The sequence below is a fragment of the Ricinus communis genome, chromosome 7, assembly GCF_019578655.1.
Source record: "Ricinus communis isolate WT05 ecotype wild-type chromosome 7, ASM1957865v1, whole genome shotgun sequence".
Lineage (NCBI taxonomy): Eukaryota > Viridiplantae > Streptophyta > Magnoliopsida > Malpighiales > Euphorbiaceae > Ricinus > Ricinus communis.
In genome coordinates this window covers 2,259,354-2,284,561 of record NC_063262.1, presented here as the reverse complement: position 1 = coordinate 2,284,561, position 25,208 = coordinate 2,259,354, and the positions used below count along the sequence as shown (strand labels likewise).

The following is a 25,208-nucleotide window of genomic DNA, read 5'->3' as shown; positions in this document are numbered from 1 at the left end:
GGAATTACTTCTGGGAATATCAGGAACATTCGGTTGGCACACATAGAAGTTTTGAGAATTAAACCTCGGCTGGGGTGAAAGATCTTGCAAAACCCTTCCTTGATTAAAATGGTGAGTCCTCTCTCTTGGAATTATCCAAGACTAAGAAGATTATTTCCTAGCTCAGGAATATAGTATACGTCACAGATTATATGAGATTTACCATTTAACCTAACATGAATGTTACCTTTGCCTGTAACCTTCATTCGTGTATCATTTCCAAGCTTGACTGAGGTGTTGAACATAGTGTCCAACTTTGAGAACCATTTGCTATCTCCAGACATGTGGTTGGAACATCCCGAGTCTAAGAACCAAGTATCCTCCTTTCTGTTTGTCTGATTAAATGACATGAACGCCATATGCTCCTTGGTTGGAATGCTGCTTCTGCTTGTTGCGGCTTGCTTATATTTTGAGTGTATAACAGGTGACGCGAAGCTCTTCCCTGGTGCTTCTGTTGTAGCAATCAACAACAACTCTTCCTCTTCTTCAGCATAATGAGTTTCGAGTTTCCACTCAGGACACTCAGATTGAAAGTGTCCGCGCTTGTGACACTTATAACATTTGATATGCTCCATGTAGTGACTTCCTCTACTTCGACCATGACCCCTTCCTCTGAATGCATGTCTGCCTCGTCCTCGTCCACTTAACTTATCTTCATAAGTTGCCTGAAGTGCTTGCTCATCACTGTCGACATCCTTTTCCTTCTTAAACTTCTGTTCATGGACAAGCAATGAGCTCTGGAGAGCATCTACAGAAAGGTTTGAGGTATCTTTTGATTCTTCTATAGAGCACACTACATAGTTCCACTTCTCAGTGAGTGAACGTAGTATCTTCTCCACGATCTTTATGTCTTCCATATTCTCTCCATAACTGCACATCTCATTTGCAATTACCATAATTCGAGTAAAGTAATCAGTAATACTCTCACCGTTTCTCATAGCAAGCATCTTGAATGAGCCTTTGAGACGATTCAAATGAGCCCTTCGTACTCGTTCATCTCCTTAAAATTTGATCTGCATGGCGTCCCATAATTGTTTGGCAGTGTCACGATTGGTGATGGTCTTTAATGTGGATTTGTCGATCGCTGCGAATAAGTAGTTCTTGGCTTTTAGGTCTTTGAGACGCAGCTCTTCCAATTCTTTCTTGTTGATTGATTCATCGTCGGATGGAATTTCAGCTTCAATGACACACCAATGCTCCTTAGATCGCAGCAGGTTCTCCATTAAAAGACTCCAGTGTTCATAGTCTCCATCAAATCGTGGTATGCTTGGCTGAGCAAAGCTGCTCCCTCCTTCATTCTGCATTTTCAATAGTTCTCCTTGTTTGAGTTGAACTCTGTGAACTGCTGAAGGTATTTAACTTAGATCGTTTCACTTGCACTCAAGTTCCTTAGGTTGAAGTTAATCAGTCTGTCCCGAAACTTGGCTCTGATACCAAATGTAAAACCAGTTTGAGATTAGTGCCAACAATAGAGGATGACACCCTTATTTATTCAAAGAAATCTGATCGACTTATATAGTCGAATTACAACAACAAGAATTCAGAAACAAACTTCAAACTAACAAGGCGAGATATGCTCTCAACCTCCTACAAACTCGGTCAAGACGTTATCAACGTCTATTGACTTATTCTTACGAAAACAACTTAACAAGATTATACAATGTCGGGAAAGTCATTGCAATTAGCGGGAGCCCAAAAATAATGATGGCGGGAAAGGAGAAGGCAGTCGTTTTGTAATTTGTGTGATACTGGAACGAGGTCGTTTTCCTTGAAAGCATAGAGAAATGGTGGTGCGAAAACGTTAAAGCGCGACGGAATTGTGATGATTGAGTTCCAACTTATTCGAAGGCTGATTATATAAAATAAGGTTTTTTGAGACGGGTACAAATAAATATAAAGGATTCAAATTAGAGACAGGTCCTTGTTATTTTTGAAATCTTAAATTCACAAATAATTTGATTTAAATCCATATTCAAATCCGTATTCAAATGATTGTAGTGATTCAAATGAATACTACATTCATCTGTTGTTAATAAAGTTTTAGCAATTACTAAAGTTTTTTACATAGCTGATTTAGAGAATCAACATCAAATACATATACAATACTAGACAGCAAATTAAGATCTTTGAGCTTCAGGGCCTAAGATCCCATTAACAACAGAAGTAGCCACTAAAACCCCAAAAATTTCAGCTCCGGCCACAGCACCAGCCTGTGCAAGTGCTCCAAAGCTAACTGCTTCTTCTATCTCTTTCTCTGCAGCTTCTATCCCTTTCTCCGCCGTTTCTATCCCTTTCTCCGCCGTTTCAAGTCCTTTCTCGGCCGTTTCAAATCCTTCTCTCACTAGCTCCTCCGCTTCTTCCTCTGCTTTCTTCAGCTTCTTTCTCAATCCAAATAATGGAATATCCTCTGCTTTTGACGCTGTTTCTCTAACCGTCAATGCTGGTGCTGCTGTTAGTATGAACAGCAATTGCCTCCTCCCGGTGAACGCAGATTGAGGAATCTCCGCATTGCAAGAGGGAGCGTGAGCTCGACGCGCACGATTGTTGAGCGATAATGCTTGGACAGTCGGCAGAGAGATTGTGGAAGGCATTGTCTTTGATTTCTCGATCTCTGCTGCCACAGAAGATTATCTTTTTGTGAATACAGCGAAATAAAGACATCCTAGGGCAATACCGTCAATGTCAGTTTAATATAAGTTAAAACGATGTCGTTTCGGAACTCCTTTACTTCCAGAAATAAAAGACGTTAAACCAAAAAAAAAAGTGATTCTTACCTAAAACACGCCGCATCAATGAGATTTAAGGGATTGAAAGATTAAAATATTTTTCTTTTTAAATAATAATTATATGTTAATTATTTATTTATAGATAAAAATATATATTTTAAAAAAATTTAGATGAATTCAGTTTATCTGTCATCCGTGTATATTTAGATTAAATAAAAAAATTTAAGTAAAAAATAATCTGAATGTAAATTTAAATTGACAATAAATATGATGTTTTTATAGCCTATTATTTTTTATTTCACTTTTTACCCATATGAATTATATCTATTACTTTTTTATAGAAGGTGTTCTTTAATATTTTAAATTTTATAAAAATAGTAAATGCTACTAATATTGTTAATAAAAAATTTAAATTATGTTAAATATAAATAAAAAATTCAGTGTTATTTACACATTTCTCAATAACCTTAAGAGGCAAGATGGTTCAATTTTCTTACAGTTATTTTAAAAATTTTACATATTTTATATTTTTCAATAATTATAAATAAAAAATTTAAATTTGAAATGTACAAAATATAAAATTAATAAAATAATAATTTGGAAAAAAACTCTAAATTATATGTAATTTTACATTATAATTAATTATAAAGATCGATAATTTATGTAACATAAAATAAAAATAATATAATTAACAATTTGAAGTTGTTTATATGAACATTTTTTATAAATTCTTAATTTTATATCGTTTTTTAAAATAAAAAATAAAAATCTTTTAAATATTCGTTATTTTAATTCTTCCTCCAATGAGATTTGCAAGAGTTAAAAACTCAATCTGTAAGTATAAGAAGTTGAGAATGAATTTTAAATAAAACTTTTAATTACTTAGTTTTTTTTAGAGAAAATAGGTAATATTATTAATCGAAGAAAAAAGCATCAAACTGTAAGGGTTGTTCCAGAAATTGAGGGAACCTCAAAAGATATAAAAAGGGCTAGCCTGAGGAAGGGAAGCTCTAACCATGCTATGACCAACACCATTGGCTTGTCGGTTAACAAAAGACACAAAGTTGTTTGGTCTTCAAGAAGTAAGAGAACAACAATCATTGATCATGCTGCCAAATTTAGAAAACACAATTTGGGGCTGTTGAACGCATCCACTGCACACTTTGCATCCAAGTTGAAGCAAACCTGATGAAGATTTAAGTTGCTTGTCCATTGTAGAGCTTCACGCAATGTGCTTTTTGAACATCAAAATGGCCATCCATGGGACACTAACTGATTTACACGCCAAGAAACAACCATCATCTTTATCAAGGACCATACCCAACATAGATGCACCATCACAGTTGCATTTGACAAAATCCAGTCCTGGTTAACAATAGCTGTATCACGATCATCCGAAGCTCCTCGAGGTTTCTTTTGAGCATCACTCCATTCTTTAAGGGATGAAGAGCCACTCTCAACCGCCTTGATTAAGGGTAGGACAAAATTGCGCCGCCCAGAGGATTGTGCAAATTTTGCATGCCAAATCATGGTTACAGAACTTCCCAACCCCGAGAAAGTAGCACCTCTTTATCAATATCTTCCCTCAGAGCTCTATAACCTGTTTTAACAGAACAATGCCTACTCTTCGTGTGATACCATTGCCACTCAAATGCACAAAAGTGTTACAAATCATTTCAACTTCTTTTTGTAGCGACTATAAAATAAAGAAGATCATTATCCAACAAGACTTGAAAATCTGTCTAATTAAGTCTAATTACCCTCAAGTCCTCGAGTCCCAAATTCATTACAGAGGTTACACGAAACTTAACACTGTCTCTAAGCCAAGGATCCGACCATACTTTGTATGTGTTTAGGATTGTTTGTAAGGTGTTAAAGAAAAGTTCAGAATTTTTTTAATTTTTTATTAACTATTCTTTTCAAATATATTTTTAGAGAAAATGAATTCAACTATTTTTTAAAAATTATTTTTAAATTTTTCAAAAAGTATTTTTCCAATCTCAACGTCAAATTAATTCTTAACACTTTGCCATCACCTACCACTCACCAACATTTAAGGAATATAATATTTTTTTCAGGACACTCCTCCAAATAAAAATTAGAATTATTCTTTAGCAACAAAAGATAAAAAATCAAGATAAGCTAAAATAAAAATTAAATTATTTATAATATATAATAAAAATAAATTACAAAATATTTTAAAAAATACTTTAAAAGATAAAATAATATCTTATTGAGCATATTTTTATTTGATTTATTTGTTTTTTGTTATTTTTTTAAAAAGAGCTAAATAATTTAAACAGAATTATTATTGAATGTTAAAAGATATCAATTTAATGGTATATTTTATAAAATGAAAAAAAGTAATAAAATATTTTTAAAAACTCAGAAATTAAAAAGAAATTGTTTTCTTAGAACTTAAAAGGTTTATTCTTTTTCTTTTTTTTTTTTTTTTTTGGTTACTCGCAATGGAAGCAGTATCAAGGATTTTATCGAATTAATTTTTGTTTTCCGCCAGAAAAGAAGCGCTAAAAACACCAAAAGAAAAACAAACAAGATTTTCCTCTCGCGCTCCCCCCTCTCACGAACACATTTTCATTTGTCTATTTATTTTACCAAATCAAGAGCTCAAGAAAGAAGGAATTGCGGTATCAGAAGAACCGATCAGTAGCAATGGAAACAGAAACATCGAATGAAGCGACGATCGAATCGAATGCACAAGGAGGAGGCACTGAGTCCACTTGCAACAACAACAATGGAGAACCTTCGACTCTCACTTCCGCTGAGTCGCTAGAGTTAGCTGTTGAGTTTACTCAGAGAGGAACTAAAGCCCTAAATGATAATGATTATACTGAGGCTGCTGACTGCTTTAGCCGTGCCCTAGAAATCAGGTTTCGGGTTTTATTACCATCTCTCTCTTCTATTTCCCTTTTGATTAATTATTTATAAATTTCTAAAAATTGAAAAGCAAAGAAAGAAGCGATACAAGTCTTAGTTTCTTTTCTTTCTTTTTTTCCCTTTTGATGATTTTTCTTTTTAAGAGTCAAGTTTTAGTAATTTTTTTTCTAATTTTACAGTTATTATTGTTTGATAGTGTTTGTTTGCTCAAGTTATCCTTAATCCGAAATCTTCTTGTTCTTTCACCATAAACCCTAGAATAGTTTTAGTGACGGGTTTAGGCAGTGTGAAGCCTTTAGGTCATAAGTGAAAGAACTAGATAGAAATGGTTCAGTTTGGGACTCTATGCTACAATTTGAGCATAAGTTAAGTGACCTCTTTGCCGGAATATTCTTTTCCTTTTTCCAAGTTTAGTGCTTTTGAGTAAAAGAGGTAAGACAACCCCGAGTCATCCCTCTTGCTTGGCATGCTGGACTTGTTTTAACATTCACTGAATACAAGGAACTAACAGATACATCGATAAATCATTACATAATACAAGGATAGATGCTAGCAAGAAAACTGTGTTTGATTTCTATTGTATATCCCTTACTCAATCCACTTCTAATTTGAAGAGTCTCTGGGCCCCCTCTGTTATGGAATAGTTTACTAATACTTGTAAAATTTTAGGGTTTCATACTATGGTGAACTTGCCCTTGAATGTCTGAGTGCATACTACCAATATGGCCGTGCATTGTTGTACAAAGCTCAAGAAGAGGCTGATCCATTGGCAACAGTACCCAAGAGAGATGCTGAATCTAAACAAGAATCTGATCAAGATGGATCTGTTAAGAGTGCAATGAAAGCAGAGTCTTCTACTGCTTCTGCTGTTTCAAGTAATACTGAAGAGGATGGGAACCTTGATTCCAGTAATCAACAAGGAGTAACAGATGATGGTTAGTGTGCTTTTGCCATCTAAGCTGTTTTTAACTTTTCTACTGGAAATTTTCCTTTTTGCTCGTTGTTTATGAATTGGTGGTTAATGCAATTCTCTGCTTTATAGTGCGCAATTATAGAAATTTAGGTGATTTTCATGCATATGAATACCAGTGGTTTATGAACTGTAGTATCTAAGTTTTTGAGGGTTGTTTCTCTTGCTCTACATTCAGATGGTGTTCATATGTTGTCGCTGTTTTCTGATTTATGTCTAATTGCAAGTCTGCCTTATTATTTTGGCTATTTGATTTACTAACCAGAAGTAACGTTTTAGGATTTGAAACTTCTTTTCATTTCCTTTCATGCTTTTGCAAAATGAAAATCTACTATTTTATTTCACTCTTTACACCTCATGTATGAATGTGATGTAATTTGTACAACTAAATTGGTTAGCCATAATTGGGGGAAGACATTGATATCTACATTTGCATTTTGCGTGAAAGCTTAAGTTTCAGATTTATATTTGACTTCAAAGCTGTTAAATGCCTTTTTGTATTTGATTTGTCGATGAGGATGGAAGTGCCTGGATTTCAATCTTCTTTCAGGTCTTTCGTTTTTATGCTTAGCAAAAGGGTCTCTAATGATTTTTAGTTCCTTCACCATACAACTTGTATGATGCATGCATGTGATCTTTAAAAGTACAACTACAATAAGGATGCAGAACAGTGTATTTAAGAGAGACTGCAGACGTGATATCTAGATGCATTGAGATGGTGGAAGATAACTAGCATCATCCTTGAGAGTATAATGCTACTGGCATATTCCCTGTTATAACGTCTTTATTCTGTCACAGCTTCTGGAAGGAAAGATCAGGAAGAAGATGGTGAGGTTAGTGACGATGAAGACTTGGCAGAAGCAGATGAAGATGAGTCTGACCTTGACTTGGCATGGAAAATGCTAGATGTTGCAAGAGCAATAGCTGAAAAACACTCAGGTGACACAATGGATAAAGTGGATGTGCTCTCAGCATTAGCTGAGGTTGCTTTGGAAAGAGGTATTTGAGCTTGTAAAATTGGTACCTGAATTTGTACAATTTACTGTTTTTATGCATTGGTTGCCTGTTATTCACGTGCTTGTGGTTTGGTGCCTTTATTGTGTTATGTAGAGGATATAGAAACATCTCTCAGTGATTACGAGAAAGCACTGCTCATTCTAGAACGGCTTGTTGAACCAGACAGTAGACATCTGGCTGAACTGTATCTTTTTAAAGTTTGGATATTCCTTTAACCTAGTATGATAAGTATCAGCTATTCTAATGAATTATCTATTTTGTCGGTGTCTTTTTAAATGTTTCAATTTGTATGTATTTCCCAAATCTATTTTACTTATTTTTCCTATTCAGCCTTGTCTCCATCACGCCTTAACTGTAATCAGAAATTTCCGCATTTGTTTATGTTTGGAGATTGGATCTAAACCTCAGGAAGCCATCCCATACTGCCAGAGGGCTATATCAATTTGCAAGTCAAGGCTGCAGCGACTCATGAATGAAGTAAAGGATTCCTCAGAATCTGCAATTGCGTCAGCAGTTTCTGAATTAGATGATGGTGTCCAGCAGTCATCCAATGGCTCACAGATTGATGTCTCTGTGACAGATAAAGAAGCAGAGATTGAAACACTCACTGGCCTGTCTGGGGACCTGGAAAAGAAGGTAAGTACGATCACTGCATCATACATTATAAATCATTTTGAGTTTGAGTTCATTGTTAATCTTAAATTTCCGCTTTGCAGCTTGAAGATCTTCAGCAACTGGCTGTGAACCCAAAATCAATTCTTTCCGAAATTCTGGGAATGGTGTCTGCTAAGGCAAAAGGTGCAGAGAAAAGTGCATCTCCTGCTGAAGTGAAATCTTCACAGATTGCTATTGCTGGCAGCAGTGGAGCATTCGACTCTCCAACTGTTTCTACTGCACACACTAATGGGGCTGCAGTTACTCATCTTGGTGTTGTGGGAAGGGGAGTTAAGCGAGTGGTGATGAGCACAAGCTCAACAGGATCAAGCCCAGCTAAGAAACCTGCATTGGACCCTTCAGCAGACGACGAAGATGATAGTACCCACTAGTGATTCTGAATTGAATGGTTCATGCTTTGATAGTTAGCCCTAGCTATTAAGTTTCGTTATTCTCATATCTTACGGTCAAAATATTGGTACCATGAATCCTTGTAAGCAGGGACTGCTGTCATGAGCAGTATTATATTTTGGAATGTAGGTTGTAATGACTCTTCCGATCGTCAATACTTGCAACATCCGTTGGAAAACAATAACATATCTTGTAGCATCCTTGCAAAGATTGTTGTGGCCGTGTAACGACTGTTACCAAAGGTTGCCCAACTAGTGGCAGTCTGTCTCCTACTGGATACCGGTTAAGCCCTGAGCATAGTCGGTTTTGTGATTAGTTTCTTAACCGGTAGTAGTATGCTTGGCGTTTTTGTTACTTCTATTTTTATGGACTGGTAGTATACTACTCGTTAATCCCAATATCAAATCAGGAAAATAAAGCAAGGAAATAGCATAAGCCTCTCTCTAAACAGCAAGCTAAACCCGATCTCTAAACGGCAGAGGGCTCCCGCCACCAGTTTCAACCGTTGACAGTGGCCGTACCTCCTTTCTTCTCCCTCTCCTTCATTTCTTTCTCTTTGATGGTTATGTTTTGTTCAATGGTTGTTGTGTTGTAGGCGGTTTCGTTTGGCGTTTATAATCGCCGGAGGAATGACTCGTGTTGTGTCGTAGTAGGAGGTGCTGCCGTTGTTGGTGTAGCAGGAGTCGATGATGAGTCTGCTGGCGCTGCTGTCCTAAGGATCTATGCCTCCATTTCCTTTTTTTCTCTTTTATTTTTCTCTCTCTCTCCCACATTCCAAACGAAGAGTTCAATGTTTTTGCATTTTTGTTGTCTAAATAGTTTTTTATGGGTTTTATTTTATAGAACTTTTTAAAAATATTTTAAAATTCAGAAAAATATCATTTTTATTATATAATTTTTTTGAAATAACCTAAAATTAAAAAAAGATATTATTTTTATTATGTAAACTATTTTTTTAAATACTGTTTTTTAATCATCTTTAAATTTGTAATTGGATTATTTTTCTTTTTTAAATTATTCTTAGTTGTGTTTCCGATTATTTTATTTATAAATAATAAAAATAAAAAAAATCTAATAAAAATATAAATCTAGAAAAACAAAAAATATATTTTTAATATTTTAATACAATAAAAATAAAAATAAAAAGTAAAAAACTATATTTTTAGTACTTCAATACAGTAAAAATAGGAAAAAAATATTGTAAATTTGATAAAAAAAATAAAAAATAAAAAATATAGATTTGTATGATATTTATTTTTTTAGTTTAAGGTTAAGTATTTTGATGTTTAGGAGTCCAGAAATCAACAATATTTGATATGTCAGTTTTTCTAAAATTTGGGATCTGCATTGCTTCTTTATGGGCAATTTTATCTCATTACTTTTTCTCAAGCTATTTGAACCTATTGTGTTTATTAGCGGAGGTTTATATTTTAATATCATTATTATATACTTTTTTTATAATTCAAAATCTATGGGCATATTAGTGATTTTAAATAATATGGTGGACAATTACGAGACATGAAAATTTAAATTTAATAGTAAAATCAAAAAAAAAAAAAAAAATGAGTACCACCCGATTGCTACTACTGATTGATCTTTATGTTGGGTTTGTTTAGATCTGTGTAAGATTTCAATCAAAACCAAGTGTTTTCTGCCTGGGTTTTTGGAAACCTATTGATGCACTGTTATCGCAGCACTGTTCGAGGGATTTGCAGATAGAACTTGATGGCACTCTTTAAGCATTTCAAAAATAAATAAATTTGATCTTGTCGGGTACATTTCATGTGTTTGGGATAATACTAAACATTGCTAAACTGACTGAAACTGTTTTGGACAAGACTAAATAAAACAGTCGAATGTTAAATTGAAAAACAAAGGCAGCTGGTCAGGGAAAACAGAGTTGTGATTATAATGATAAATGAATGGATTGCATTAAGATGCGTTGAAATTTTACATCTTTTGAACTTGAAAAAAAGCGCAACTATTTTAATCATTGAGCTGGGAATTGCAGTTGAAAGAAACTGGCCATGTGAAACCCCATTATACGCAGGACCACAAGCTTGAGAAACTAACTAGTTGGTGTTGTAATGATAATGAGGGCGGCTCCGATGATAACAACCTATGATCATCATAACATGCCATATGTCTAGTGTGTTTTATTTTCGTGTCTTTCTCTTTTTTATAGAAAAAGAAAAATCAGAAGTCTAAACAATTTGGTAACATTGGTTTATGGTACCGAGTATTATGGTAGAGTAGCAGGACAATGATTAACCATTTGATTTCGTCTTGTCTACGAACATTCATTGTCAAGAGGGTATCTTTGGTATCAAACCAGACAGAACAAAAATCTTTCTGTTCTTTATGTTTTATGTAATGTTTCGCTCGTTGATGTCGGAGCTTGAAAATGAGAGGTGATCAGTAACCTAATGTAATTCGAGACGGAAAAAACATTCTGCTCATGGCATCTAGAGAAACATGTCTTGTATTTATGCACGTAGGATCTAAAATTTAAGTTATTAACCTTAGGCTAGTATTTACCTTGTCGTGACTGTCATTGTTTCCTTGGGTTTAAGTGGGTTTATAACATAGCAATCATTGGATTAGAAGGAATCAAGGGCACCTATAATAGGAATGAAAGTTACACATAAACCATGCCGACGGTGATATCAAGGCAAAGTTGTTTGATATTGTATGCAACTTTGTAAGGCTAAGTTTATTAGATCGATGATGTCAAAGTGAAAGAATTGGTATATAATGTAAGACTGGGAAAAGAGAAATGGAGCAAACATATTAATTGGTAACACAATCATTTACACCATAAAAGGCACAAGTAAAATAATGTGTTTTAGAGTGGAATGTAAGCAATGTGGGAAGTATTCATGGGCTGGTTGTGGCAAGCATCTTGTCACTCTCTATGATAACATAGAGAAAGGAAAGCATTGCATGTGCAAGTCGTGGCCTGGCGTTGTCATCCCAGCTGAGACTGACCAACGACAACCAAAGGGAGCTATATCTGCACCCACTACAGCAGCTACACCAGGTATATAAGCCGTCCAAATTTTAAATGAAAATTTCTGTTCAAATGAGGATTTAAATAACAATCAAATTTCATTAGAAAAATATGGTAGATGTTCATATACATATATATATGTATATGTATATATATATAGTTAGGTCAACGATCTGTATATTTATTATATTTGTTCCTGCAATATGTGTCAGATTATTATGTCATGAATGAGGGCTCACTGTTAGTAATATATCCAAGAGTTGGTGACTTTTTTGTTGTTGTTGAAATTAGAAAATTATCAATACTTGCTAAAGCATTGAGATTTGCTCAACCAATTTCAACATAAATATGCCATCTTGTAAATATATAAAGATTCAAACTGTAGAGGTGAACTTGGAAGAACAAGGGTTGCCCAAAAGAATTTCGGATGTCATTAAATGCATTCCAGAAAATAGAAGTTCGTTCACTATCATTAATGCAAGATTCTTTTAAACCCTTCTGTTCACATGTAAATTAAATTCAAAAATTACACGCAGCAGTTATATCTATTCTACGTATGTAATAAACTTGCAACATGTGAATGTGCAGGAATTGCAAAATCTTAGAAGATGGATGCTGGTCAGAAGTGCTGTTATAGAGGGGTTTCACCACCAGAAACATATATTATTTTAAACTTGGCTATGGCGAGATGAGATTACTCAAGTTAAATAATGCAATGAAATAGGGATATGGTCAATGTTTTATTGACCATCTATGTTCCTGCTTTGTTTCTTTGGTTGCAAAATGTATGGGTTAATTAATAAAGAATCAAACTCTCGTTATCTTGTGCAGGGAGCCCTAATGCTGCCAATTTTTTTTTAACCCACTTGCTTTATTTTGCTGTAGCATTTAGCATTAATCATGGGCAGAGTAAAAAGACTGAAATTTGAGGATCACAAGTTATAGGAAGATGAAAATGGTGCTTTACAATCTCAATAATGGTGGGGGAGCACCCAAAGTCTTATGCAGTGTGACCAAAGACAATCTGACCCACATTTAAGCATTCTATAAACCAAAAGCGTGGTCTGACCTTTGATATAAACTTGGCTCTTTATTATTTTGTTGTTGTCCTTTTCATTTTAACAAGTGCAATAAACCATATACATATACCCACAAAAACTTTAGTGTGTGACCCAAACTGAACTAAGCCGTTCCCCTTCTTTTTAGTGCGTTTTGTCTAATGATTAGTCACTAAAGCACGTGAAATGTAGAAATAGAAAAGAGGCTCCATTAGTCCACTCCGGTAATCATCTCCCTATCTTTGAAACTTTCATTCAACATAGCAGTAATTATCAGAAGATTCAGTTCTATGCAAGTGGGGTTTGTTTGTTTTGTACAGCCACTATACCTGACATCATTATCACTAGTGTCTTTAATTTTATATACAAAGTCTAGTTTCATAATTTGATAATTATGCATATGACTCACTAGCCTATTCATCTTTCTCTCTTTAATTTCTTCTCTTCTCTTTCATGGTTAGCATGTTTCATTATGCAATTTTGGTAAATATTCCTAGCTGTTCATGGATGCTCACATACCATTCTTGTCACCTAATCAATAGGGTCATAAATGCTGGAATGGAAGGTTAGGATAGTAGATATGCTGCTATAAATGAGAGCCATACCAATATTTTTTGTTTTTTTTTTTGGTTTCAGACATAATATTCAAGGTGGGAAATCCATTATAAATGAAAAGACTGAAATTTCAAAAAAGAAAAAGAAAAATCAGCCATTCAAATTATGTGGGTCATGTCCTCCATGTGATCATTTATTTCCATATAAAATCTTTTCTTTTGAATGAATTCTTTTCGAGTATTTCCATTTAGAGATTAATCTTAGGACGGGGAAAACTTTCTCACTGTTAAGCATCTTCTCTGTAACAGTGTTGTAACCAACTAAATTAGTGGACCAGCTAAGAGTAATGTGGTTATTTATCTTGATTCGATTGGGATATAATTAATTGCTTCTAAAATAAGAGAAAAACCCAATCATCATTATATTTTTTTCCCTTTTTCAACTAATAAGAGATTATGAAATTGAAGGATGTTAAAATTTAAGGCATGCTTCTGGGTTATAGTTGAAATCAGTCTCAGCTCTTTTTTTTTTTCTATATAATAATATACCCCACCTACCCTTTATTATTCTATTTCTGTCTATCAATAAAGCTATATGAATATGACCCTGGACTTGGATTGATTGATTGATCCATGCGAATTCCAGTCTCTCACAGGGTAAGATTAAATTTAATTAAAAATTTATTCCATAATTGACGCAAAAGGCAAGCAACCAAGCAATGAGTTAATCTCCACTGTAAGGTAATGATGGTCTTTTTAGAAGGAAAGAGATAAATTCTTCCGGAAAAAAGAAAAAGACTTCCTTTCTTATTCTTCTACTTCTGTGGAGAGAGAAAGTGAGGGTTTTTTTTTTTTTTTTTTTTTAATTATAGTTGGAGTAGTTGGGATTCTGATCCGATTCAAAGAAGAAAGCAAATGGAAAAATAAAACTTTGATACAAAAGAAAAATAATAATAATGATGTATTGATCTACTTTTTCGAAATCTGTTTCAAGCTTTTTTTATTTGTCCGTTTTGAGATTATATTTAAATCCCCAAACCCTTTTTATCATGTACTTGGCCAATTAGCTATTCCTCTAGAAACACACTGTATCAGAAACAGAAGCAAAAATACTCCCACTATTTATTATTTGTTTTTAAAACCCTCAGTACTCATAATGGATCTGGTTTAACTTTCCACAGAGTGTTTTAACAAGAACAAAATGGAAACTGAGAAGCCTAGCTCCAGAGGGCAAGCATGGTCAGATTATGGTCTCTACTAAAAAAATTTCTGGTGAAGAAAGTAAAAATCAAGAAAACTGATTGTGTTTGTAAAAATGTATGTTTCTTGCAGGTTCTGCACTACTGGTTTGCCAAGTGACATTATAATAGAAGTTGAAGATATGACCTTCCATCTCCACAAGGTTAGCCTGATAATAAGACCAATGATACTCACCAGTCTTTATATGTTCTGGTTGGTTTGGTTTCTTCTGATGTTTTTTCTTTGTTTTGTTACAGTTTCCTTTGATGTCAAAAAGTAGAAAACTTCACCAGCTAATAACAGAACAAGAAGCAAACACCCAAGCGACAGAAGAAGGAGACGAAGAAGAAGAAGAACATGAAATCGAAGAAGTTCACTGTCAGATTTCCCTTCCGGAATTCCCGGGCGGCTCGGAAACATTCGAAATGGCAGCCAAGTTTTGCTACGGCGTCAAAATCGACCTCACCTCAGCCACCGTTGCACCTCTCCGTTGCGCCGGAGAGTTTCTCGAAATGACAGAAGAATACTCTGAAGACAATCTAATCTCCAAAACAGAACGGTTTCTCTCTCAATCTGTACTCAAAAGTCTCAAAGAATCAGTAAAAGCATTAAAGTCATGCGAGAAAGTAATGCCTTTATCAGAAACCCTCAACATTACACAAAGATGCATCGATTCTATTACCTGTACAGCCTCCACTACTGATCCTGCTCTGTTTGGCTGGCCAGTTACCGATAATCCAACAATTGAAAATAAAGCAACATCGAATCAAGCCTTATGGAACGGAATCGAATCGGCTGTCCGAAGAAAAGGAGCCGTCGCCGCTGGTAGAGGTAGCATTAATGCAGACTCGTGGCTTGAACATTTATCGCTTCTAAGTTTGCCTTTGTTTAAACGATTGATTCTGGCCATGAAAGCGAGAGATCTGAGTCCAGAGATTATAGAAACCTGTTTAATGTACTACGCGAAGAAGTACATTCCAGGCATTACAAGATTGAACAGGAAACAATCTTCTTCATCTTCTTCTTCAATAGCATCAGAGATTGAACAGAGAGAACTACTAGAAACAATAATTTCTTTTCTTCCATTACAGAAAAGCAGCACCAGATCTACAACTTCAACAACAACTAGGTTCCTATTCGGTTTATTAAGAACCGCAAACATATTAAACGCATCAGAATCATGTCGTTCCACATTGGAAAAGAAAATCGGTTCGGAACTTGAACAAGCCACGTTAGATGATCTTTTAATTCCCAGCTATTCATATTTGAATGAAACTTTATATGATGTCGATTGTTTGGAGAGAATTTTAGGTTATTTCTTGGATGGGATCCAAGAAGACGATAATCAATCACCGTCGTTAATGCTCGTCGGAAAACTAATCGACGGTTATTTAGCTGAGATCGCTTCCGACGCAAATTTAAAACCTGATAGATTTTATAACCTAGCGATTTCTTTACCAGAACAAGCTAGGCTTTTCGATGATGGTTTATACAGAGCGGTTGATGTTTATCTTAAAGTAAGTAATTCTTTTTTGTTTAAGTATTTACAAAATAACAAGTTTTAGTTCTCTTAGAGTCATAAGAATAATTTTGTTTATATTATTGCAGGCGCATCCATGGATATCAGAGACTGAGAGAGAAAAGATTAGCGGAGTGATAGATTGCCAAAAGCTCACTTTAGAAGCGTGCACGCACGCGGCACAAAATGAGCGGCTTCCGTTGCGTGCGGTGGTTCAGGTTTTGTTTTTTGAGCAGTTACAGCTCCGCCATGCTATTGCCGGAACACTGATGGCAGCGGAGGATCCAGCAAGACCGTCAGTGTTGAGGCGTGAACAAGAAGAGGTGGAGGTGGAGGTGGAGGTGGACGAGGGAGGAGCAGTGACGGTGGCGGGACATGAGAATAATAGCAGTACGTGGAGAGCAGCAGTGAGAGAGAATCAGGTGTTGCGACTAGATATGGATAGCATGAGGACGCGGGTGCATCAGCTGGAAAGAGAGTGTTCAACGATGAAGAAAGTAATTGAGAAGATTGATAAGGAGGGTCCACGTGGATGGAGAGGGTCGATAACGAGGAAGCTTGGGTGTAAGTTCAAGACTCAAGTGTGTGATTCTCATGAATCAACGGTGGTAAATGTACGGAAAGGGAGGCAGCAGCATCATCCTCATCATCACCAACAATAGACTTTCTTGTACGTATTTCTTGAGTGAGAGTTCCATGATTTGTTGTTATGGTGCCTGCTACCGGCACTGTGGCCATAATGCCTTGAATAATTTGCAAACCGTTGGATGTAAAAAAAATTCAATCTCGACCGTTGCTCTTTTGAAAGGGTGAATAGATGTTGAAAATATGGAAAATTCTAGCATGCTCACTGGTATCCAGTTGGATCACATCCCTAACTTTACATTTCTAAAGTTTTTATTTAGTTATATATTTATAAAATAAGGTAATATAATACATTAAAATATAATATCTAAAATATTTATTTATTTAAAGAAATACTTGGGGTAACAAAAAATGGTATTATAAATATTAATATTTTTTTAGCTTAAGACTATTAATTTACAGAGGTTATGATTTGTATATTTATTCTGCTTATTAGAAGACATAATCACGCTAACATACTGCAGTGTAAGTTATTGCCGCATATGGTCTTAAAGAAAGCTAGGAAAAAAAAGGTGAAAATTTCTTTTAAATGTCATGTACTTACTTCCGGACCAAATTATTTTGTTTGATTGGCCAAAGGGTACACGACTTTTGAGGAAATGGGTATTGCCAAAAGCATGAGGTGCTGAGGATTAGTGGGAAATTAGTGTCTCTTTCTGTGTGTAAAGTTAGTGCAATGAGGGGCAATTGCCAATTTTTGAACTCAAATTGGTTTTGGGGGTCAGTCCAAGAAGTTTAAAAGTGGCCCCCCAAAAATTACGTGCATTTTGTTGTGATTTGTATGAGATTGAAAAGGAGGGATCGGACTCCTTCAGAATAAGAAGTTAGAAGAGGTGGTGGTGCAGATATGCTTGGTGAGGCTGTGGCGTTTTTTGGTCCCTGCATCATTTGGAGTATTCTGTTAGTAGAAGCAGAAGCAGAAGCCAGGTGATAATTGCAGAGACACAGCTTTGGCCTCAGGATGATGCGCATTTTATGGTGCAGTATCTTGTAATTTACATTTCCTTTTCTTGTCACTTCTAATGGATTGATTTGGTAATAACGTAACGCGTGTCCTTTTAGCAAAAAAGAACAAGCATCATTCCGTTTCATAAAACACCACAAGACAAGAAAAGACCGACCGACTACCAATGTAATGGCAAATGAATAGCTTCTGTTAAAACCTTCTGAAACCCAGAGAGAGACTGGGATTTCCGAATTACTGTATTTATAGATTATTGATGGGAAAGGTTTTCTTTCTATAAAAGTTGACCACTAAATGAAATAGTTGTATATTTTAAAAATGATAAGCTTAATATTAATATTTGGCAACTTAATCACGGAAATTTATATTTGTTATTAGTAAAATCAATTTAATTAATTGATGTTTCAGCAGTCAATTAGCTACCAATTCATTTATAATTATGAATTTTAACTGCTGCAGACATGTGTTTTAGCGATCCCAAATTTAACAGCTAAACAAATCAATTTGCTAATGGACTGTTATAGGTGGAACCTCCACTGTGTTTGAAAAAAACTTTTCATCCATTTTAATGATGATGACAAGGGGAAGGAAGGAAGGAAGGGAGCAACAATTTATGGTTTCAAAGAAAATATCAAAGCAGGAATTCCTTGTAGGTAAGTAAAATCATGCAAGAGACATAGGCATCAAGTAGGTAGGAATGCATATGTAGCATGAGGCCAAAAGAGAATAACAAACATAAAACAGATAGCTTGGAGCAAGAAAGAGTGGTACTATAAATATATAATGTGGAAGTGAAAATTATTCAAATTTAGGTGAGGGGTTTTGTTTCAAAGTTTTCATGCTCCACTTGTATATTTCCTTTCCTTTTCCTGGTGAAAATTATGAATTCAACATTCAGTTTGCGGAAAAGCAATTAAATTCTTTTAAATTAAAATTAAAAGCGATTCGCTCAACAAGCTCGATCCGTTTGAAACGTTTAGTTAAAATTTTATATATGTTTTTAAAAAGGATCGAATTTGTTCAAATTTTTTTAATATATATAAATAGACTAGGCTAAATTGTACAAAGAATTAAAAATTTAAGTGGGTGAAATAGATCTACTCAAAGCCAAGTAGAACCTAACTGGGAAAAAAGAAGATTGTATTAAAAAGTTAAAGGAGGCCTTAACATTGCATTGGTTTGAAAAGGGGGAGAAAAAGGAAGTGAAGTGATAATCGTTTCTTTTAGTTACAGAAAAGAAAAGGAGAGGATATGAGTAGGAAGGAACCCTCCAAATCCAATCTTATTATTGTTCCTTAAAATTACAACAAAAGGACTAAAATCAACTAATTGGATTAGAAGGGAGCATTATTATGGCAAAGAAGGTAATAATTAGCCATGGTGGGACACTTTTGACTGACAAAAATATATAAGACATATGATTCAATTTCAAGCCAATAGGCCTCAAAACGACATTTTCAAAAAGGCTAAAGGTTATGCCGTCAAAAAAAAAAAAAAAAAATCTCTTTGAGACCTATATAATAAATCTTATCTGATTTTATATTAAAAATTATATTTTATTAGTTGTTATTTGGATTTATTCAAAATCTTAAACTTGAATAATTAGACTTTATCAAGTTCTAGTTTAAAATTGAAAATTGAAATCTTTTGAAATTCAAATTTTGAAAAAGTTTATAGAAACGAGAAAGAAAACTTATCTAAATTCAAGTCACAATATTTAGTTAAGAAAATATAAAATAAATAATGACGCAGTAATATAATTTTTAGCATTTTAGTGTCAAAATTACTAACATCATTAACTCAGCTGACATTGCTGTAAATCACATTCTGAAAACAATCTGTATTAAACCAACTAAATATTGACAAAATCCCGTTGCAGTTAATAAAAGTAATATTTGATTAAATTGTTATAATAAGATTAGCATCAGATAATTATAAGTTAATTTAGTATTAAATGTTAATGGTGTCATTGGCAGGATGTTAAAAGTGTGAGAATGACAAAGCACATGGTTCTCCTATTTAGTCTCTAAGAAACTTTTAGTGGATGTCCAAATAGGCTTAAAGTCCATATTATAAAGGAACAAAGAAAACCATATATTTCTGATTGCCCATATATAAAGGCTACAGCCCATTCAACCTACTTTCTTTCTTTACATAACACATTTCATTAACCCCTATTACAAAATAAAAGAAATTTCATGGTAAGATTTAGTTTGTTAATTAATAACTATAAAATTCATCGTAAATAAAAACAATAAGTTCTTTTTGTTTTGAATATATTAATAATATTCACAGAGTAAAAGAAATTAATAAAATATGATAATAAAATCACACAGAAAATTTTAAAATTAAAATATAGTAAAATACTAATATAGAGTCTATTTTGTTATTTTATTTATTTACTATGTTTTAATTAATCTAATATCTATTTATATATATTAATTTCTAATACCTAAATTTTTTTGACATATATTCTTAATTTTTTATACATAAAATTTTTATTTTGACAATTCAATAAATTAGAATTCTGAATTAATTTTTATCTAATAAAATATAAATTTAAAAATAATTTATTTTATTCGTATCAAACAATATTGGCAAAGAAAAACATAATTTTAATTAAACTCTACTAAATAATATATAAATTTATTTAATATTAAATACACATCTAAATTTAAATAAACCCATTATTATTATTGTGATTATAAAACTAAATTTATATAATATTATTTAATATATTATTTAATATTTAATATTAATTTATAATATTTTAAAAATAATAGTAAATTAACTATTTTTCAATGTTTTCAATTTGCTTTTCAAATTTTATTAGTAAAATAATATAAAATTATTTCTAAATATTTATTGGTTAGGTTTAATATTATATAAATTATCAATATAATTGATATTACTATATTTTAGAACTAAGAATTATTATATAATTAAAAATTAAATTACAAGTGAATATAATATTAAAAATATTATTTTTATAATTAAAATCATTATCCAATTTAATTTATTAATTAATATAATATTAAAATATAACTAATACGATATTTTTTAAAATAATTATTATCTAACTAGAAAATTAGTCATTATCTACTTAAAAAATTAATCATTATCTATTTAAAAAATTAATTATTATATAATTAGAAAACTAATTTATTATAAATGTATTATATTTTAAGATTAAAATTATTATTTAATTAAAAATATAATTTATTAATTAATAAATTAATAGATAAAATTATAAAAGTATATATAAATTTGAATTTTATATATAAAAAATAATACAAAACAGATGTATTAAAAAATTTCAAATTTTAAAAAATTAATAATATCTATAGATTTTCAGTTAAAGTTTAAGGCCCTCTCAGTTAAGTTGAAAATTATAGCCAAAGAAAAGGCACGTGATAATCGTAATGGACAACGTTAACAACATTAATGTGTATCATAGCAAAAAATATGAAGACGTGATAAAGATTCAGTCAAGCAAAGCCACGTGCAAATTAACGCGGGTAAAACCAAACAGTCAATGCCCTCGAAAAACAGTTATAACACATTATAAAATACAGATCCGAAACTTCACCTTTGCCCTTTATCCATTAATGAAAATAATTTTACCTTTTCTTTCTTTATTTTATTTTTTTGTATAATCTCTAGATGCAAATGAGCTGAAAATACGGTGCCACCTCACAATCCAGAAACGGTAACAGTCCTCATCCAGTAGAATAAATCCAAATAGAAGCAATTCAATTCAAGAAAGGCAAATTAATCCATCCTTAGCTGCGTGTGTTCCAGCTCCTTCTTCTCTTTGTCTTCGTCTCATATATAGTGTGCTATTGCTTTCTTGTTCTAAACTTTCTTCACATACTGTACTAGGAAATCTTTTCTGGGTTTTGTTTTTTAAGATCTGAAGGAGGAAAAAGAAAAATGAGGAGGATTGAATATTTGAAAATGAGTACTGATAATGAAGTAACAGCAAAAGGCAATGATAATTTGATACAGTCTGATATCAATGAACTCAAGGTTGCTGCTAAGAAACTTATCAATGATGCTACTAGACTTGGTGGCCTTGGATTTGGTACTTCTTTTCTCAAATGGGTTTCCTCCTTTGCTGCCATGTGAGTCTCTCTTTATCTATCTGCCTTTCTTGTTCTAATATTATATCTTCTTTTTGGGGGGGTTTTGCTGGGTTGAGTTTGATTAGAGTTCATTATGGAAACTTGTTAATTAATCTATGTAATTCTCACCGATCAGTTTTTTCTTTCTTAAAGTAACATTGGGTACTTGAAAAGTTTCGTCTGTGTCCGCCTTTTCCTGTGGATTTGTGCATTCTTGATGGTGTATATTCTTTCGTGATCTATTCGTAAATTTGTGGGCCTGATTCTTTCATTAAGTCAATAAGATTTAATTATGATTAAGCGATCTTGATTATTTTATTACAAAAGATCCCATATATTAGAAGATTGTTGGATGGAGTACTCTGTGAGAAACAGGACAGTGGCCCTAATGCCAGATAACAGATTTGTGATATAAGATGATAATGTTGTCAATTAGAAAAGTTTGTCAGCAATGACCAGTTTTCCTACTGTTATCAAATCATAATGCTAGTAAAACTTGAGAAATGGAAAAAAGGGAAAATGTAAAGACTAGTCCTATGCTAATTACTTTCTGGTTCTTTCTTGAATTGGGAGATTGAATGCAAGAAATTAGAGCACCTACTAAAGGCAGACCTATCCTGATGATGAGGAACTAGTGAGAAATGGTCCAGTAATACTAAAATTTCTGAAGATGTAGCCCTAAAACGGGTGGAATGAGGGATCAAATCCATATAGCGAGCCTTAACTAGTTTAAGACTAAAGCTTAATTGAGTTCATTTAAGTATATTTCATTTTAGGTGGTTTTGGAGTTCAGTTTGTGTTAGAGATAGAACAAAGAGACTAAGGAAAACAAAAAGGAAATTAAGCTGAGACATCTAGAACACTGTCCTAAAGGGTTTATTGCCCCCAAGATATAACAGCTCTTCAGAAATATGAGATCTGGAAAACAGGAACAGCAAGCTTTTGATTTGTGTTATCTTGTCCAGCCACCAATTTGAAGAGTAGTTATATATATCTCAAAAAACAGTTTAACCTTATCTCTACATGCCATAAAATTAGGAGTTTTAGTTTTGCGATTTGAAACCAAGTTAAAAACATGCAACTGAAAAGGATATTTAAAATAAAATATTTTGAGATAAATACAACATGGAGGAATCGCTGTCTGTTAGAAATACTATACTACATACAACAGTTTGTTCCAAACTGGACGTATTCTTGCAAGTGAATCACTGAGGTCAACCCATTCTAATGGTTACTCAAAGAGGTAAGATGTCAAGGGTTCAAAAGTATGTTTCACAAGCATTTTTTCCGATTGATATGCATTTGAACTCTATATATTCGTCCAACTATCATATTTGATTTTATTTGTCTATGAATTTGCCAAGCCGGTGATAATTTTTCTGTTCAATTCAGTTATTTGCTGGTTCTGGATCGGACAAACTGGAGAACAAATATGCTGACTTCACTCTTAGTCCCTTACATTTTCTTTAGTCTTCCTTCAGTGCTATTCAACTTCTTCAGGTATAATTATCTTTGATAATTAGCATATTTAGCTCTTCCATTTTTTCCGATTTACTTCTGCTAAACTTTGTTTGGTGTATCTGGAATTTCTCAGAGGTGAGGTTGGAAAATGGATTGCTTTCATTGCTGTAGTGCTCAGGCTTTTCTTTCCTCGACACTTCCCAGGTATAAGCTCATGCCTTTATACCTTTCAGTTTTATGTGGACATGCTGTCTCACTTAACCATCTCATTAGCTGCTTCCTCCATATTTGAATGTTAGTATGCTATTTTGATCAAGCCCCAGGACAACTACATCTGGCATATTTTGATTTGCACTTCCTAGATACCATTGCTGGTAATCAGTAAAATGTATCAAACCGAGTAATCAAATGAACTTAAAATGGCAGCTTCTTTGTCAAGACAGCCAACCTCTCTCTCTCTCTCTCAGAGACACACAGACACTCACACAGACAGCGTTATTACCACTATCTTTAGATTCAAATTAAGTATGTTTTGGAGACTCTGTTGGCTCTTTAGCTCCTCCGATCAACTTATTTAACAAGTAGCAGAATTCAACACTTTCCCCTTAATAAGACTGGACATGATGACCCTTATAATTTATGTGTCTTTGTTGTTCCGTTTAGTCCATTACTTGGTACATTCTAAAGAAAAACACGGAGAGGTCGATTTCTGTGTTTGATTGATATTGTTGTATCTAGGTCACTCAGCCTATGATTTTCAACTGTGCATATTCTTTCCTAATGCTGGCTACTATAATCATGGACAGATTGGCTGGAGATGCCAGGATCATTGATTCTACTACTGGTCGTGGCTCCCAGCTTCTTCGCACACACCTTGAAAGATAACTGGGTTGGTGTCTTGATATGCCTCTTCATCAGTTGCTACCTGCTGCAAGAGCACATCAGGGCATCTGGTGGATTCAGAAACTCATTCACACAGAGCCATGGAATATCAAACACCATTGGCATTATCTTGCTGATAGTTTATCCAGTATGGGCACTGGTGCTCCACTTCGTCTAGCCTTTTTTAAAGTAGCTTCTTGGTGAAAAAAACTTTATCAATCATCTTATGTCTTATGGTTAGATTTATATTTATGTTTTATAGTATCGCTCGTGCCAATTATAACTCTGTTCAATGGTTTAAAATTTATGGAATCCTTTCGTTCGTTTGCAATTTGCAGAAATCCGTTTCAATCCATTAAACATTACAATAAAGCAAGTATGCACATATTAGGAAAATAATACTATAAGGGTGTGTGATGGATTTATGTAGGTTGTCATCAAACTATTTTCATAATACAAAAGGAGCAATGTGCATGGAAGAATTGTCCATTGTTGGGCAATTAGGATCGATTAATGCCAGAAGCAGGCTCAACATGTCTCCAATATTATCTAAATTGCAAGTGCATAATGGGCCTGAGGTTCAGGTTGATAGCATATCTAATTGGGCTAGCTATAATTATTTTATTTACTCTTTTTTTATGCTTTCTTTTATTGAAAACGTAAAAATTTCCTAATATTAGTGGTAAATATGAGTATCAGTTAAGGGTTTATTTGAAAATTGTTATTGATTATTGAAAAAAATAGGCTTAATGTTTTTCAATTTTTAAGATTGATTTTTCTCTAATTTATTTATGAGAAAAACTCTTATTTATCTACTTCTCTCCAAAAGTATATTTTAAAATTCAAAAAAACCTTTTTATAGAACTCAATAAGATTTATGATTATAAAAAAGTCATAATTTAATGAAAATTTGAGTAAATAGAACTTTTCGTTTGACTCAATACTTAATTTTGTTAATAAAATGATAGTAACTAAAGATAATATATATTATATTTTACCATATTATATAAATAAAATTGAAAAGACAATATGGTATT

At 33.3% G+C, this 25,208-nt stretch overlaps 5 protein-coding genes and 1 long non-coding RNA gene across 7 annotated transcripts; 4 read left to right on the top strand and 2 right to left on the bottom strand.

Annotated features, from left to right (window-relative positions):
• Nucleotides 1–131: 131 nt before the first annotated feature.
• Nucleotides 132–935, bottom strand: LOC112535352. The gene has a single exon (XM_048376551.1). The coding sequence runs from the start codon at nucleotides 933–935 to the stop codon at nucleotides 132–134; it is 804 nt and encodes a 267-aa protein (XP_048232508.1).
• Nucleotides 936–2,020: 1,085 nt separating this feature from the next.
• Nucleotides 2,021–2,684, bottom strand: LOC8260577. Its single transcript, XM_002522335.4, has one exon. It carries the CDS (start codon nucleotides 2,628–2,630, stop codon nucleotides 2,157–2,159), a length of 474 nt encoding a protein of 157 aa, XP_002522381.1. The 5' UTR covers nucleotides 2,631–2,684; the 3' UTR covers nucleotides 2,021–2,156.
• Nucleotides 2,685–5,256: 2,572 nt separating this feature from the next.
• On the top strand, nucleotides 5,257–8,923 carry LOC8260578 (protein HGV2). Its single transcript, XM_002522336.4, has 6 exons — nucleotides 5,257–5,656; nucleotides 6,333–6,598; nucleotides 7,432–7,632; nucleotides 7,744–7,834; nucleotides 8,013–8,286; nucleotides 8,367–8,923. The coding sequence occupies exons 1-6, from the start codon at nucleotides 5,439–5,441 to the stop codon at nucleotides 8,694–8,696; spliced, it is 1,380 nt and encodes a 459-aa protein (XP_002522382.1). The 5' UTR covers nucleotides 5,257–5,438; the 3' UTR covers nucleotides 8,697–8,923.
• A 2,544-nt stretch (nucleotides 8,924–11,467) lies between these two features.
• On the top strand, nucleotides 11,468–12,551 carry LOC125370732. The gene is made up of 2 exons (XR_007216827.1): nucleotides 11,468–11,755; nucleotides 12,314–12,551. It is a non-coding gene; the product is annotated as an uncharacterized LOC125370732 (long non-coding RNA).
• Nucleotides 12,552–14,188: 1,637 nt separating this feature from the next.
• On the top strand, nucleotides 14,189–16,939 carry LOC8260580 (BTB/POZ domain-containing protein At5g66560). Of its 2 annotated transcripts, none has more exons than XM_002522338.4 (4): nucleotides 14,189–14,576; nucleotides 14,670–14,739; nucleotides 14,834–16,093; nucleotides 16,185–16,939. In XM_002522338.4, the coding sequence occupies exons 1-4, from the start codon at nucleotides 14,539–14,541 to the stop codon at nucleotides 16,755–16,757; spliced, it is 1,941 nt and encodes a 646-aa protein (XP_002522384.1). In that variant the 5' UTR covers nucleotides 14,189–14,538; the 3' UTR covers nucleotides 16,758–16,939. The 2 variants fall into 2 exon arrangements, with proteins under 2 accessions (XP_002522384.1, XP_015576766.1); XM_015721280.3 differs by having other exon boundaries at nucleotides 14,189–14,587.
• Nucleotides 16,940–21,391: 4,452 nt separating this feature from the next.
• Nucleotides 21,392–24,502, top strand: LOC8260581 (cold-regulated 413 plasma membrane protein 2). Its single transcript, XM_002522339.4, has 4 exons — nucleotides 21,392–21,828; nucleotides 23,221–23,328; nucleotides 23,423–23,493; nucleotides 24,096–24,502. Exons 1-4 carry the CDS (start codon nucleotides 21,638–21,640, stop codon nucleotides 24,347–24,349), a joined length of 624 nt encoding a protein of 207 aa, XP_002522385.1. The 5' UTR covers nucleotides 21,392–21,637; the 3' UTR covers nucleotides 24,350–24,502.
• The last annotated feature ends 706 nt before the right edge of the window (nucleotides 24,503–25,208 follow it).